This window comes from Symphalangus syndactylus, chromosome 2 (genome assembly GCF_028878055.3).
Source record: "Symphalangus syndactylus isolate Jambi chromosome 2, NHGRI_mSymSyn1-v2.1_pri, whole genome shotgun sequence".
NCBI lineage: Eukaryota > Metazoa > Chordata > Mammalia > Primates > Hylobatidae > Symphalangus > Symphalangus syndactylus.
This window is the reverse complement of record NC_072424.2, coordinates 24236029-24253366: the sequence shown is the minus strand read 5'-3', so window position 1 is coordinate 24253366 and position 17338 is coordinate 24236029. Positions and strand designations below refer to the sequence as shown.

Here is a 17338-nt window from a genome sequence, read left to right as displayed (position 1 = left end):
CTTCCTGCCTGTTCTCCTCCTCTGTCCATTTTCCACATGAATCCTTAACATGGTAATCATCAGATATGAAGTGTTAAATATCATAACACTTTAGAGTTAGGGCTTTTTTTTTTTTTTTTTTTTTTTTTTTTTTTTTTTTTTTTTTTTTTTTTTTTTTTAGATGGAGTTTCACTCCTGTTGTCCAAGCTGGAGTGCAATGGCATGGTGTTGGCTCCCTGTAACCTCTGCCTCCCTGGTTCAAGTGATTCTCCTACCTCAGCTGCTGGAAGAGCTGGGATTACAGGCGCCCGCCAGCACACCCAGCTAATTTTTTGTATTTTTAGTAGAGACAGGGTTTCACCATGTTGGCCAAGCTGGTCTTGAACTCCTGACCTGAGAGTGATTTACCCGCTTCAGCCTCCCTAAGTGCTGGGATTACAGGCGTGAGTCACTGCGCCCTGCAAAGTTAAGGCTTTTTAGCTCACATTTCTTAGTTTGTTTTTCTTCCTTCTTGGGTATTCCGCCAGTAATTAATAGGGCTGTAAAATTCTGTTCCAGTAGGACAGTGTTTCTGACGATTTTTTACTTCTGTAAAAACTTGTGTTTGTAGTTTATTTAGATAAACGAGAACCAAGAAATTTCACTTTCAGTATTTTATTTCCTCATTGCCTAGTCACCTGTGTTTTGTATTATGTTTTTGATCCTTTACTTTGCTCCTATACCGATTGCTTTAGGAGTAGGTATAATTCATTGCCTCTTACTCATTCATCCAGAGGTGATTGCTAGATTGACAGTGCCATGGTTGGACACATCCGGTCACATAAGCACACTTGAATCATCCTTAAATCTACCTTCTTACCTCCCATCCTTTGCCCTAATTGGTTGCCAAGTCTTTGATTCTTCTTTCCAAGTATCCCTTGTGTATGTCTTTTTTATTTCCTTCCCTACCACCATTTTCTTAGCTCAGGAATCCTCATCATTCATGGACAATTGAAACATTTTCCAATGTCATAGTTTATCTCCCTATCTGTATTCTTAGAGTATTTGCCTATGTGATATGCCTGAGAACACATATCTTGGTGGGACAGCTCTGATGAAAAGCTTTCAGTTCTTTGTCATTTGGAGGAGGAAACCAGTTAGAGGTCTAGTGGTAGTCATGGTTGAAACCGTAAGTTCTGGTGCAATAGAGTGAGGAAGAATGAGGAAGAAGAAGCTGGGGCCTGCAACATGGAGTGAGGAGCTATAATGGGAAAAGTGGGAACAGAATGGGAAAAACCTTGCCAGAGCAGCAGAGGGTACATGCTTCCAGGAGGGGGAGTCATCAGTTATATCATGCTATGAAGGTAAATTCATGCTATGAAGGTATCCAGTGGAAGGAACAAGAAAACCACTGAGCAATATCTTCTTCACTAAGGCACTGTGAAGGTGCCTTCATGAAGGCTAAGGCCAGTACAGACAAGCAGAAGAAATTATATGGGATAGAGAAATTAGGTGTGATAGAGAAAGTGCAGGGTGCAACGGAGACAGGTGGGAGGGTACCTAAGACTTGCAATGAAGCCATCTGGAAGTGATGGTACACAGCAGGAAATAACCAGGTGCTGCCGGTGGGGAGTATGTTGCAAGAAAAGGAACATGTGTTAAGGTCTAGAGATGGGAAAAAGCATGATCGGGCCTGAGAAACTGAAAAATAAGTAGGGCTAGATTTGACCACTGGTGAAGAAGTATAGGATGGGGAGGTAAGCTAGAGCAGATCATTAAAGGTCGCAGGAGCTGTGTTAAGGGGTTTGGACATGATTCTGAAGCCAACATAGAGAATGGAGGCTTGAGACACCTCTGGATTCAGCTTGTTGGATTCAAGTAATGTTGGTGGGTATGGGAGAATCAGATTTGGAAGTCAGAAAAGATGAGATATGGGATATTAAGAGTTCCCTTTAAACTGCCTTCTTCAAAATTTAGCTGTGCCTCTGTCACACAATTAAATCAGTCCTCCTGTCCTGCCCCTTGACCTAGCCTGGCTTTAAGCCTTTACAACTTGGTCTCTAATGTCAGCATACCGAGCTAGTGACATCACCATGCTTTTGTCCCCTCTCCTCCTCCTGTGTTCCTAAGCCCAGCTGCACTCAGCCTGGCATTATGATTGTGCACCCTCTTGTGATATTTATGACACTGCAGCTCCTGATTGAACATCTTCTGTCTTCTACAAGATTTAGAATATCTAGATGCAAAGACTGTGGCCTTTTACTTAACTACTTCTCCCCATTGCTTAGTATGGCATCTGACATACATTAGATGTTTAAGATGCAATTTTTTTTTTTTTTTTTGAGGCGGAGTCTCGCTCTGTCACCAGGCTAGAGTGCAGTGCTGCGATCTCAGCTCCCTGCAACCTCCGCCTCCTGGGTTCAAGTGATTCTCCTGCTTCAGCCTCCCGAGTAGCTGGGACTAGTAGGTGGGAGGTGCGTGCCACCATGCCCAGCTGATTTTTTTGCCTTCACCATGTTGGCAAGGATGGTCTCCATCTCCTGACCTCGTGAACTGCCTGCCTCGGCCTCCCAAAGTGCTGGGATCACAAGCATGAGCCACGCCTGGCCAGATATAATTTTTAAAAGCTGGCACAGTGGCTCGCTTCTCTAGTCCCAGCTACTCAGGGGGCTGAGGTGGGAGGAGGGCTTGGAGACCAGGAGTTTGAGGCCCCAGTATGCCATGATTGTACCTGTTAATAGCCACCACACTCCAGCCTGGGCAACATAGCAGGACCTCTTAAACAATAACTCATGGAGGATCTTATGATGGACCCATGCAGCTGAATGGAACTACCCAGATCTCCCACTCCACCTATGTACACGTGAAGAAACAGAAGCTGACTGGTCCAGTGGGTTACCTTAAGCCTGGAGACAGAGAACCAGAATCTCAGCCCCCTTACTCCAGTTTAGTGCTCTTTCCACCATTATGCATCCTGTGCTGTGAAACAACAGGACAATGGTTCATTTTGCATGCTATTAAGTTTTTCTCTTGCCTTCTTCCTTATGTTGTGATTTCTTTTGGAAACATTTTAAGAAATGGTTTTTAATTTGAGCCTATCTCTTAACTTTTACACTTTAGATCATTAAATTTACTTTGGCTACTGTTTTGAGCCAATTATCCATTTCAATGGGATTTCTAACATAACTTCAACAATCCATTGTAATACATTCTGAGAGGTCATTCCTAGATAGCAAATTCCCTCCAAATTCTGTGGTCTATCCCAGTCTCCCCTTGGTCTTCAGAGTCAACCTATAGGTTTGACTCTGAACCATTTCCTTTAATGGTCTATAATCTAGATAATTATTTTCTCATATTTCTGTGTTTAAAACAATGAAGTCAGCCTTAGTTTTATGTGAATGATATCTTATCCTTTAGTTCCTTAAAGCAGTAGTAGTTTTTGTCTTCCAGGATTCTGATAAGTTGCCGTAATGTCTCTAAGTCTCAATGCTAAAAATATATGAATAGTTGGAATTTTATAAACCATGTACTTTTTTCATTTCTGTGAGTTTTGTCTTCTGAGTTATTTTCCATTGTGCTTTTGAAGCCTTTCCTTCTTAAACTCTTAGGTTAGCCCTAATTATTTTTCTCTTGACTTGTGACTAATGTTGCTTGTATCTTTTTTGAACTGTTGAATGCATTTTAAATTTCTAATTATTTTATCCTAATAAATTGTTCCCTATGGGGTTTATCATTTTCACTTTACAGTGAGTAGGTCCTAATCTAATCTGATGTGTTTCTACTTGAGTATAATGAGATGATACGTATTCCAAATTACATTTTCTTGAACTCTTTTAGGGACTATAAAGAGTGTATTATAGAGTGTTTTAATTAGATCTGAACTTGTCTTTTATAAGTGGCTGATTTTCTTTCTTGGACCAGTCTAGCTTTTGGTGACATTGAAAACTGCCCTTATTATAAACATTTATTATTGGGAAGAAGAAACACCATGACCTCTCAGACTGCCATCTTCCAGGAACCTTGCAGTCATAGTCATATTCTTTTTAAAATGATTAAAGCATGGATAATTTTTTTTTTTTACTGTGGATGAAAACAGAATGGCTTATTTTTCTGTTTTCTTCTGATAAGGTGATCCTGAAGATGTTGGAAAAATGACAACTGAAAACAACATTGTCGTAGACAAAAGTGACCTAATCCCGAAAGTGTTAACTTTGAATGTAGGTGATGAGTTTTGTGGTGTGGTTGCCCACATTCAAACACCAGAAGACTTCTTTTGTCAACAACTGCAAAGTGGCCGTAAGTCAGCTTTCTTGACTTGCTCTGTGAAGCTAAAATACTTCGAGACTTGATATGTAGAAATAATGTATAGATATGTATTTCTTTAAGATGTGATCTTTATCTGCAGGAAAGCTTGCTGAACTTCAGGCATCCCTTAGCAAGTACTGTGGTCAGTTGCCTCCACGCTCTGATTTTTATCCAGCCATTGGTGATATATGTTGTGCTCAGTTCTCAGGTAAGGACAGAGTATTACTGATTTTTAAAATTTATTTTTATTTATTTTTTTACTTACAATTGAGTAAAAACCATTGAAACAGAGTCTTTGGTTTGCACTGATGGCTGGATTTAAAGCTTGAATATTAGAGTGAACCAATCATGTTTTTAAATAGATCAAATTAAATTGGTTGAAAGGAGTGTGGTCTGACCTGGGTAAGGGCAGAGCACCTGTGTGTGTCAAGGAGGTGGAGATAAAAAGGAGGTATTTTTGGTTATTTTGTCAGCCTTTTGGTTTGGGGGACTGGTAAAGATAATTCGGTTTAAGCTAATAGGTGGATGTGGAACCTCTCCGGATTCATATCTTCACCGGTTTTATTGAAATAGCAAGAGGGCCTGGAAGTGTGGAGCTGTCATGGTGCAGCTTTTGGACGGTACAAGTTCTGCCTTGCGATAACCGGGTTCTGTTACTCTCTGCCCAAGAGAGGCCCAGTGGCCTCATGGAAGGGGAGACGCAGTAATCCTTCAGTAAATTCATCACTTGGTTAGTGGAGTCTGGTTGACTCATGCTTGCCAGGTGTTTTAAAACTAGTCTTGCTATTGAATGCTTCATGTATTGATTGAGACCTTGTGATTCACATCATCAGGATATGTTCTCTATCCTAATGAGCTAACTCTACTGGAGAGACAAGGCATGTAAACTAATGATTACAGCGTAAAACGTAATTACTGTAGTAAGCTATTAATATTACATTTTAGGAGTTGAAGGCTTCTGATAAGCAAAATTAGCAAACATATTGTTCTATAAGCTTGATATCTATTAAAGAAAAATCTATAAATGACCATCTCTAAGTTGAGGAGGAAAGGTTTTTGTTTACATCTACAGTGGAAAAATCATTTGAGATTGAGTCTCTCCCTTTTTCAGAGGATGATCAGTGGTACCGTGCCTCTGTTTTGGCTTACGCTTCTGAAGAATCTGTACTGGTTGGATATGTAGATTATGGAAACTTTGAAATCCTTAGTTTGATGAGACTTTGTCCCATAATCCCAAAGTTGTTGGAATTGCCAATGCAAGCTATAAAGTGTGTACTAGCAGGTATGAAATTTTTATAGCCTCCATATTCTTTAAAAATTCTAAAAATGAAGAAACATGAAAAGATACATGAAATAGGGAAAAGCTGCTTCTCAAAACAACATCATGATCAGATGCTTAAAAGTTACTATATATGTCATTTATCCCAAAGAAATCAGAGATTTCTTTCCATGTCAGTTAGTTGGCTTCATTCAAACGTGCCATAATTTAGAAAGATTATCCTATCTCAGAAAGGTATTACATTTGCAGCATATCCAAGATCTTTTCCTTAGGCCCTGTTGCAAAATGTAGTTACATCCCAAAATACTTCCTTAGGCTACATTCCCACAGGTGGAACGGGTCAGTGAGTCTCCTTCTTTTCATGTTTGTGATACATATTGTACATTTTCTTCCAGAAAGGGTTGACCTAGTTTACATGCCCAACGAAAAAGTATGAGAGAGTCCATTCTTGTACACATTGGTGCATCAAAGGGATGCTTCTATATTATTTCATCCCGGCCAATTTTGATGAGCTAAAGGTGAAATCATTTCAATTCGCCTCATTACCAGTGAGGCTAAACATTTTTTTGTAAGTTACTTGGCCCTTGCATTTCATAAACTGACTGAAGCATAACTGTTGGATTGCTGATTTGTAAGTGCCCTTTCAGTGTTGAGTTGTAAGTGCCACCAATGTTTCATATGTTAATATAAGGGACCAGTACATCTTCAGAGATTGTTTTATACTTTTGTTTATGGCTTTCTTAATTTTATTGGGCTATAATTTTCCTACCTACCATAATGTTCACTTTAGGTGTTAACTATACAATTCAGTAATTTTCAGTAAACTTACTGAGTTGTACAGACATCACCATAATCTGATTTAGAACATTTCCATCACCCCGGTATGGTCTCTCATGCCCATTTATGGTTAGTCCTTGCTGCCCAGGTAATAACTAATCTACTTTCTGGCTCTGTAGATTTGTGTTTCTGGACATTGTTTATCAGTGGAATTACGTGGTTTTTGTTTTACATATTATAGAAGCTTTTTACAAGCTTTTTCTTTTTCTTTTTTTCTTGGTAGAGATGTGAGTCTGGCCATGTTGCCCAGGCTGGTCTCAAATCTGCCTCGGCCTCCCAGAGTGCTGGAATGAGCCACTGCACACCAGCAGGCTTTTTCTATGTTAATTATGCGTTCATTTTTATGTTCTTCTTAAGTGACACGTTTCCGTTCCAGTGTTTGCCATAGGTTTCTCAAGTTTAACTTGGGGAAATTAGGAGCTAAATTTCTAAATGCTTTAAGAATAATTGTAACATTGATTCAAAATTCTTTGTTAGGAGTAAAGCCATCATTAGGAATTTGGACTCCAGAAGCTATTTGTCTCATGAAAAAACTGGTACAGAACAGAATAATCACAGTGAAAGTGGTGGACAAGTTGGAAAACAGTTCCCTGGTGGAGCTTATTGATAAATCCGAGACACCTGATGTCAGTGTTAGCAAAGTTCTCGTAGATGCAGGCTTTGCCGTGGGAGAACAGAGTATGGTGACAGATAAACCCAGTGACATGAAAGAAACCAGTGGTAAGTCAAATGTTTACTGGATAATGCCTGTTCTGGAGTTCAGATGGTTCTATAAATAAATAGTTTCTTGTACTTATAAAAATAATTTATGTTGAATGCCTTTCATCTTTTTAAATCAAGCATTCATCTAAATACTTGTAAGAATGGTTGAAAAATAAGATTTTATGGGGAGTTTTATAGGTTGCCAGCAGCTGATGATCAGAAATGTAAATTTGAAATTTACTTAGATAATAATTTATTGTAAGACTGACTTTAAGGTTAATATTCCTATAAAGACACTTAAAAAGTCAGTGGAAATTCAGTTCTTCAAAAGTGGATTCCTCAGCCACCCCAACCTCGCTACATCCCTCCACCACTATGTCCACTTAATGTTTAATTATTTTCACAGTTCCCTTGGGTGTGGAAGGAAAAGTAAATCTATTGGAGTGGACATGGGTTGAACTTGCTGTTGACCAAACAGTAGATGTTGTGGTCTGTGTGATATATAGTCCTGGAGAATTTTATTGCCATGCGCTTAAAGAGGATGGTAAGTTGATTCTTGTCATTTGTTTCTTTTTACAAATACATTGGCATAGATAATAACTTCACATGAGTTTGTTACTAAGTGATAAAAGTACCTCTTTCCAAGAAGAGCCAAATGGGTATTTGTATTTCCAAGAAAGATTTGGTTATACTTAGTTAGCTTTTATTCTCTTTTAAGCCATTATTTCTATTTTCAACAATGCCTCTTTATATTTAAACCAGTTTACATTTCATAGAGTATCTCCTAAATTCATTTACAGAAATTAATTCGGCCTGGTATAGTGGCTCACTCCTATGATCCCAACACTTTGGGAGGCTGAGGCAAGAGGATGACGAGGCCAAGAACTCAAGGATGCAGTGAGGCTTGATCATACCAGTGCACTCCAGCCTGGGTAGCAGAGCTAGACCGTGTCTCTGGAAAACAAACAAACAAACAAAAAACAAATTTAACTTGTGTTGAAGTATTAGTGTAACATATAGATACATGTGTATGTAGGAGTACAACATAATGAATTATCACAAACTCCACACACTTGTATAACCAGCCTCTAAGTCAAGCAATAAAACATTACCAGTATCCCAGAAGTCTCCTTCCTATCCCCTCCCATCATTACCTCTTCTTTTTTTTTTTTTTTTTTTTATTGAGATAGTCTTGCTCTGTTGCCCAGGCCTGAGTGCAGTGGCGCGATCTAGGCTCACTGCAACCTCCACCTCCCAGGTTCAAGCAGCTCTCCTGCCTCAGCCTCCAGAGTAGCTGGGACTATAGCTGCGTGCCACCACGCGCAGCTAATTTTTTTTTTTTTTGTATTTCTAATAAAGATGGGGTTTCACCGTGTTAGCCAAGATGGTCTCGATCTTCTGACCTTGTGAATCCACCTGCCTCAGCCTCCCAAAAGTGCTGGGATTATAGGCATGAGCCACTGCACCCAAGCCGCCACCTCTCTCTTTCAAAAGTAAACATCCTGCTTTCTAATAGCATAGATAAGTTCTTTCTGGTTTTGAACTTTCTAGAAATGGAATTACACACTATGCGAGCTTCTGAGCCTTGCTGCTGCCCCCTCCACTGTGAGATTGTTACGTGTATCTGTACTTTGTTTTTCTTTGCTGCATAGTGTTCCATTGTATGTTACATGTATCTGTATCTGGTTTTTCCTTGCTGCATAGTGTTCTATGAATTGTATTGCAGTTTCTGTCTACCATTGGACACTTGGCCTGTTTTGCTTGGGCTGTAAATTAGTGTTGCTGTGAACATTACAGCATATCTGGTGCACATGTGCAGGCATTTTCATGGAGTCCATACCTAGGAATGAAATTATTAGGTCATAAAGGGTGTGTAAATTTGCAGCTTCCCCATCTACAAAGGCCAGTTTCTGAAGTGATTAAGAAACATCTAGTTGCTCCACATCCTCACAAACATTGTGTGTTTTCTTTTTCATTTGAGCCATTCTGATGAGCATCATTGATCTTAACTTTTCCAAATATTGGTTTTTCTTTGTCAAATAAGGACATTAAACAAGATAACTAAGGCCCTGTCTGACCCCATAGTTGTGAGATTTGTCATTTCTTCATTCAGAATCATCTGGTTGGTAGGCCACCATTCCATATAGGATAAAATTTACAATTTTGAAGTTCTTTTTTATTTTTAAAGGTGATTATACAAACATAAAACTTCTAAAGATGAAGAAGGAAACATGAAAACATGTTTCAAAAGTTACAAAAGTATATATAGTGGAAAGTAAATTTTCTGGTTCCTCTTCTCAATTTTCCAAATATTTTTTTCAGAGATACTCTATACATATGCTTGTATGAGTATATATAATCCTTTTCTATATCTATAAATAGTATAAAATGGTAAGTAATTTTTGCGTTTTTTCTTCCACTACATTTTGGCTATCAGTTCACCATACTGTTTTCTCCAGTCTCTTTTTAAATAACAGTTTTTATTTCGGAATAATTTTAGGTATACAGAAAGTCACAAAGATGGTACATAGAGTTCCTATATACGCCTCACCCAGCTTCTCCTGTAGTTAGCATGTGATCGTGGCACATTTGTTCCAACAAAGAGACCAACAGTGGTATATTACTATGAACTGAACCCCAAACTTTATTTGGTTTTTGCTGGATTTTCCACTAGTGTCCTTTTTCTGTTCAGGAGCCACTCTGTGATACCACATTGCTGTTTAGTGTCTATTCTTTTTCATGGCTACATGGTATTCCACTGTGTGGGTTTATCCTAATTTAATTAACCTAAGTTAACATCTAGTTGCTCCACATCCTCACAAACATTGTGTGTTTTGTTTTTTGTTTGAGCCATTCTGGTGAGCATCATTGATCTTAACTTTTCCAAATCTTGGTTTTTCTTTGTTAAATAAGTACATTAAACTAGATAACTAAGGTCCTATCTGGCCCCATAGTTGTGAGATTTAACCTAAGTGTGGATAAATACACACTACTAAGTGTGGATAAATACAGGATTAGTGGTTTCCAAGCTTTTATTACTAAAACAAATCCTTGTACTATGATTTTTACTTTAGGACTAGATCCCTGGGACAAGTTGCTAAAATTGTAATGAGAGTATTAGGTCAAAGGAATATGTGTGTTTGTGCTTTTGAGAGCTAGTGTTCTTCAGAGGCCAGCCAAACAATCCCCCAGCAACAGAGTGTATCATTATCTATTGTGTGTCCTTAAACTTTATTTAGGCTAATCTGAAAGGCGAAACTTCTGAAACATAAGAACTTATTTTCCATTTTAGTAAATGAGCCTTTGTCACATTCTTAAAAGGCATTTGCTTTTCTTTTACTCCTACTAAGTGGTTTAGATCCCTTCTGCATTCAGAAGCTCTCCATGGTCTGCATTTTGCGGAGACAGCTCCAATGTCTCTCTCCAGTGGCCACTTCTCCACTTCTGTGCTTCTCTAGCCTGCTGCCCACTTTTGGTTGCCTAATTTCATAATCCTGTCCTTTGTCTGAGAGCCATGTCTTCCTTCTGGAAATACCCTCTCCTTCAAATGTGATGTACTTTGAATTTCTTTATGAAACCCTCAGCATGCAGAGCTCATGAGCTCTGACTTCTTATACGTTACCTGTGCCATCCATTTAGTGATTATAGTCACTTTCAGGACAGCTTTTATGTAGCTTCTGTATGGGCTTGTATGCTGTTTTCCTATCTCCCTGCAAAGTTCATGCTTTAGTGTACTGATAATCATGCTCTAATTGTTTCTTTTTGCCCAGTAAATCGTTGATGTTGGGTTTATTGAAAGTATTAACTAAATAACAACTTATTTGCCCAGTAGTTTTTTAATAAAGAAAAGCATTGGGTAGACTTAATAGTAGTTTAGGGAGGCACCTGTCTTGATCATAAAAATCACATTTTCTGACTTTAAAGGAAAATCTATGTTGTGTATTTTTTAATATGTTCTTAATTTTTTAATCCTATGTGTATTTTATTTTCAGCTTTAAAGAAACTCAATGATTTGAACAAGTCATTAGCAGAACATTGCCAGCAGAAGTTACCTATTGGTTTCAAGGCAGAGATAGGACAACCTTGTTGTGCTTTTTTTGCAGGTAAGTTGCAATTGATGTAATCTTGACTTTTAGAACCTTATATTTCTTAACATTCAACCCTTATTTTTAGTACATATTTTCTTAATGCTTAAGCAAACATTTTTCATGGCCAAGACTAAATGAATGCTTACGATGTCATGTGTTTTTCCTTCTCTTTGTAACAAGGAACCTCCAAGTGATGCTTTCTTGCCTAAACTTTATTAAACATTATTTTAATGCTTTTCTTTCCAGAATTTCTGGTAATATTAAAATAAGTTAGTTCATGGAAGAGCTGTTCACAGCAGGTTCATTGTTTCTTCTGCTTACTATAAGTATTTACAGTATTTTGAAACAGTATTTGAGACATCTTCATTACAATAATTTTTTTACTATTTACTACTTACATTATTTTACCACATAACAAGTAAAATCATCTGAGCCATTAGTGCTAAGAGTATTATACATCTCCAAAACTGACAGGTATATTCAAGTCTTATCTTCACCTTCACATTCTGTTTATTGGATAGGTTATGAATGAAATCTTTAATTCATATCAAATGTAAAAGTATGGCACTATACATTTTGGAGATAGTCTAAAAATAGATTTTGAGAATTCATTCTAGAGATTTTCGAACTTTGAAAAATGAAAGGCATGATTTGGGAAAGTAAGCAAATTTATTACCTACTTTTAGACAAAGGGTGGCTTTTTTCAAGATAAGTAGTTCAAGTGTCAATAGAAAGGAAATGTTCCATGTCACAAACTGTGTGTTAAACCTAGGTGATGGTAATTGGTATCGTGCTTTAATCAAGGAAATCTTACCAAATGGACATGTTAAAGTACATTTTGTGGATTATGGAAACATCGAAGAAGTTACTGCAGATGAACTCCGAATGATACCATCAACATTTTTAAACCTTCCCTTTCAGGGAATACGGTGCCAGTTAGCAGGTATGGTATACAATAAGAAACTTTCTCAACTTGCTAATACTTGGGGCATATAATCTAAGTGTTAATATCTACAATGTTAACATTTTGTGTGAGTTAGAAGATCCTGCTTCATATTATAAAACTTAGAAATGTATTTACAATATTGACCAAAACATCCAGTGTTGTCAGAGTAGGGAAGCGGCTGCTTTACTGACCATGAGAGTAAAAACTGCACGATCTTCTGGAAGGCATTGGCAGGATTCCTTAAGAACCTCCAGTGTTCATACCTTCTGACTTAGTAATTTTGCTCTTAGTAATTTATCCCAGAGAAATCCAGGAATTGCACAGAATAGGTTACAAAAATAATTATCACACCGCTGTTAATAATGGCAGAATAACGTAAATAGTCAATAATAGTGGATTGGGTAAATGATCCATAAAATGGACAATGATAGTACTTATTTCGTAGGGTTGTTGGGAGGATTAAATGAAGGTTTAGGACAGGGTCTGGCACTCAGAGTTCTGCATGTTTAGCTGTCTATTGCACAGTCATTAAGATGATGTTAAATATGTGTTATTGATACGAAGAATTGTTCATGATTTAAGTGAAGAAAACAGGTTATAAAAGAGTGTTGTGATGAAGACAGTAGACGTCAGAGCCAACTGCTGCTTGCTGTCTATGAGACGTTTAGGCAAATTATTTAAACTTCCTGTGCTTCTGTTTCCTCATCTGGAAATTATTCCTACCTTCCTCAAAGAGTTGTTAAGAGAAAAATATAAAGCACTTAACAGTGCTTGGCATTGTACCTATAGTAGCGGTTATTATAAAAACTTTATAATAGAATATGTAAGAGAATGTGTGTATGTGTGCATGTGTATTTTGGACATCTGCACATAAAAATTATGGATGGTTAGATTCCAAAATGTGAACAGTGGTAAAGTCAGGCAGCATAGATGGATTTATTTCTTCTGCTTTATTTCTTCTTTCTGTTTCTATTTATTTTATAATATGTTTCAGATTATTGTTCTTTTTTTAATTTTTTTTTTTTTTTTTTTTTTTTGAGATGGGATTTCACTCTTGTTGCCCAGGCTGGAGTGCAATGGCGCAATCTCGGCTCACTGCAACCTCTGCCTCCCAGGTTCAAGCAATTCTCCTACCTCATCAGCCTCCTAAGTAGCTGGGACTACAGGCATGTGCCACCATGCCCGACTAATTTTTTGTATTTTTAGTAGAGATGGGGTTTCTCCATGTTGGTCAGGCTGGTCTTGAAATCCTGACCTCAGGTGATCCGCCTGCCTCCACCTCCCAAAGTGCTGGGATTACAGGCATGAGCCACTGTGCCCAGCCCAGATTATTGGTCTTAATTACCATATTTTATTCCAGTGCTGCTTAAATTATGACCCCCAAACCAGCAACATCAACATGGGAACTTGTTAATAACTGCAGATTCTCAGCCCCCACCCCAGACCCAGACCTACCAAAATTAGACTCTGGGTAGGGCCCCACAGTCTGTGTTTTAACAAGGCCTCTAGGTGATTGAGATACATGTTGAAGTTTGAAAATCGCTGCTAAGAAAACAAGGGTATAAGCCAAAATTATCCAAGAAAAATAATTTTTGCTTACATAATGAAAAACATTTTGAAGTTATTAGAAAACTATCCACAAAGCAGCATAATGGTTAACTCATGATTTTATACATAACAGAACATGATGGTGGATTCTAAAACAGTACTCCTTTTTCTATTGGTAAATGCCTGGTAAAGATATGTTAGCAGAGAATGTAAGGAAAGATCCTGAGCCTCCTGAAACCCTGGAGTGTATTAGCAAATGCATTATCTCTAAGTCAGGCATGCAGGATGTAGGTATATAATTGAATATTGAAGATGCTCAGGATTGCTGACCTGAAAGTAAACTTGGCAAAGACCTGGTCCTGGATACTACTAAAGCAAAAATGAAACTTGTTCATAGGATTCTTTTTACTGCTGTCCTTATTTTCCAGATATACAGTCTAGCAATAAACATTGGTCTGAAGAAGCCACAACAAGATTCCATATGTGTGTTGCTGGGATAAAATTGCAAGCCAGAGTGGTTGAAGTCACTGAAAATGGGATAGGAGTTGAACTCACCGATCTCTCCACTCGTTATCCCAAAATAATTAGTGATGTTCTGATTGATGAACATCTGGTTTTAAAATCTGCTTCACCACCTAAAGATTTACCAAATGACAGACTTGTTAATAAACATGAGCTTCAAGTTCATGTACAGGGACTTCAAGGTAACATTTTAAAACCATTTATTTGTTTAAATGTGTTATTCTTTGCTCTCAGAGACTATGAAAATTTTTCCATCATAAATGACAATTTTCCTGTAGAGATACGCTTTACAGACATAGATTAGTAGGCTAATATTAATTGTATTATTATTAAATTATTGAAAAAACATTTCAATGTATTTATCAGATAAACATATACAGAGATATCTCACTTAGAAGCATGAGTAAATTTTAAGAATTATATTAAATATTTGACAGAGATGGAAATATACAGAAATATACTACAGGAGGGTAATAGTTCAAGGATTTCATTGTAGACTGAACTTTTTTGTACTGCTCACAAAATCCCTCAAATAGAATAGATTGTTTTGTGAAAAAATACAGATTTTTGTTTTGGGGATTTGGAAATGTTGATAATCAATTGATGAACAAATGATTGAATTAAATATGTTACTGAGGAAAACAACAGTAAATTTTTTTTTATTCCGTGTGAGACCTGTGTTTTGTATGTTTCCAGCTACCTCTTCAGCTGAGCAATGGAAGACGATAGAATTGCCAGTGAATAAAACCATACAAGCAAATGTATTAGAAATCATAAGCCCAAACTTGTTTTATGCTCTACCAAAAGGGATGCCAGGTAAGAAATCAAAATTTGAGACATATTTATGCTCATCTTTTAAACTGTAAAACGAAAGTGCTGGTCTTGAATTCGTTTGGGAATGAAGGGGAGAAGAGGCTCACTGTTTTAAGGAAGAACTGATCATAACACTTAAGGCAAATTTAGTTATGAAACACTAGCGGGAACATGAAGGGAAGCCCTACTACAGTCAGCACCTACCTGCCCAGTAGCCTGGTCTACGGCTTTTTATAACAAAAGTGTCCTTAATTACTGTATAATTTCTTGTTTAAAAAACACATCTATACTGAATCATATTTACTGCTTTAGATATATCAAAAGACTTTGTAATCCATTCATAATCATAGCTTTACTACACCTTAGAGATGTAGAAAACTGTTTCACAGTAGAACGAATCTTGAAGAAAAGTAGCATATAAAAATTTATTTTTAATTTTCCTTTTGTTGTTTCATGGAAGTTGCAATTAAGGAATCTCTTAAATGTGTATGACTTTATCCTTGTAGTATCTGAAGATGAGTTAGTGCAAGTTGAGTGCTGTCTTTTTAGTATAATTTGCAGGCACTTTGAAAGCTGAAAAAATGAAACTTTTGTTTCAAATTTTCAAAGTTAGAACTATGGTAATGCCAATAACTGCTCTTAAATTTATCTCTAATACTACAAAAGGATCTTTGTGTACTAAAAAGCAGAAGCTTAGGGTTATTTGATCCTGACAACATGTTGTATGATGAATTGGAAATGCTATTAAGGATAATTTTATTAAGTATAACACTCACTGAAAAGTACACTAAACAATTGTAAAAATACAGCTTAATAAGTTTTCACAGAGTGAACAAACCAGTATAACCACCTTGATTAAGCAGTTGATCCACCGGAGGCTTCCTCCCTACCCCCTCCCAGTATTGATTGCATCCCTTCTGCAAATGGCAACCAATAGTGGGTATATTTATTTTCAAGTATAATGTATATTTTATATACATGTATATATTTTAAATATGTATATTTTAATACACAAAGGGTTTTTGGATTGATTAACTTGCCATTCTTTTGTATACTGTTAATGGTAGCACTGGAAATTTTCTTCACGAAAGATTGCTTTTATATATTTTAGAAAATCAGGAAAAGCTGTGCATGTTGACAGCTGAATTATTAGAATACTGCAATGCTCCAAAAAGTCGACCACCCTATAGACCAAGAATTGGAGACGCATGCTGTGCCAAATACACAAGTAAGGTTCTTTTAGGGGAAATATTTGAGGAAAGGTATTTAGTCTGTTTTGTTCTACATGATACTATGTAGATTTTGGTATTTTAGCTGCATATTTCATTTGGTTTAGGGAGAGAAATTAAGGAAGGCAGTGTTGTGGATTTAATTCATATGTTGATCATTCACCTTTTCCATTCTATGTAGATTATTTTTAGTCAAGGATATCGGTAGATTTCTGCAAATTTGTCAGTACTTACAGATAACCAGCTCGAGATAACCACACTATTCTAGTGGATCAGTCATGTTACATTTATTTATGGAGGGGTTGCAAAGAATTCATAGGGTTCCATATGTGAATGTAATGTACTAAAAGGATGAAATGCCTCAGGGAGTCAGGCTCATTGATGAGGGTATACTTTGATCATTCTCCGTTTTAATACCTCATTTTAACAAATTTCCTATGCTAATATAAATAACACTTGGATTTGCTTCTGGGATCAAGGTTAAGTGGGAGTGGAGCCAGGTTACAGTGCTGCTTCATGGTCCACAGTCAGGTCCAATTGGCAGGCCTGTTACTGGGGGCATGGATAAGCATGGCTCCTGCCAGTCCCTGGGCAGAGGTGGCTAGTGGCAGGATGGCAGCCACGTGGGGCTAGAGTTGAGTTCACCTGGGGACAGGGCTGCTTTCCGTCAGTAGCTGGGAACAAGGTCTTGAAAGTCTGCCACTGGGGCACGGGCCTGTCTTCTCAAAGAGCCTTCCTCAATCTTGGGCTCCAGTGGCGTTTGAAAACCCCCCATCTGGATCCCAAACCTCTCACAAAGGCATTTTTGTGGTTAGATGGGCACCAAATTGTTTTTGTTGGGGGGCACAAGTTGGGGACCTTCAAACTTCATGGTCTTGCAGATATTGCACACTAGTTTTGTTTTTCTTTTGTATGAGAACTGGATCTACACTTGCCCTTTCTTCCCAGGATAAATCACAATTTTTGGTTCTGTAAGTATTCTGCCTTACTTCATTAGGACTGCATAAGCACTGTTCAGAGCTGAGCTGTGTAGTGTATTACAATTACATTCTCTTTTGCCACTTTTGTTGTTGTTAGTGTTCTATAGACTGTCACTAATTATTTCCAGTGC

The 17338-nt window shown here is 37.5% G+C and overlaps 1 protein-coding gene across 4 annotated transcripts in view; it reads left to right on the top strand.

Moving 5' to 3' along the window:
- Window positions 1-17338, top strand: part of TDRD1 (tudor domain containing 1) — a 74590-nt gene that overhangs the window by 47391 nt on the left and 9861 nt on the right. For 2 of the 4 annotated variants that reach the window (XM_055248538.2, XM_063617463.1), the window contains exons 12-21: window positions 4087-4254; window positions 4364-4471; window positions 5375-5545; window positions 6857-7099; window positions 7488-7625; window positions 11074-11184; window positions 11942-12112; window positions 14092-14367; window positions 14882-15001; window positions 16110-16226. In XM_055248538.2, coding sequence (XP_055104513.2) covers window positions 4087-4254; window positions 4364-4471; window positions 5375-5545; window positions 6857-7099; window positions 7488-7625; window positions 11074-11184; window positions 11942-12112; window positions 14092-14367; window positions 14882-15001; window positions 16110-16226 — 1623 coding nt within the window. The remainder of the gene's footprint in view (window positions 1-4086; window positions 4255-4363; window positions 4472-5374; window positions 5546-6856; window positions 7100-7487; window positions 7626-11073; window positions 11185-11941; window positions 12113-14091; window positions 14368-14881; window positions 15002-16109; window positions 16227-17338) is intronic. The other 2 variants (XM_063617468.1, XM_063617467.1) reach the window with 1 other exon arrangement.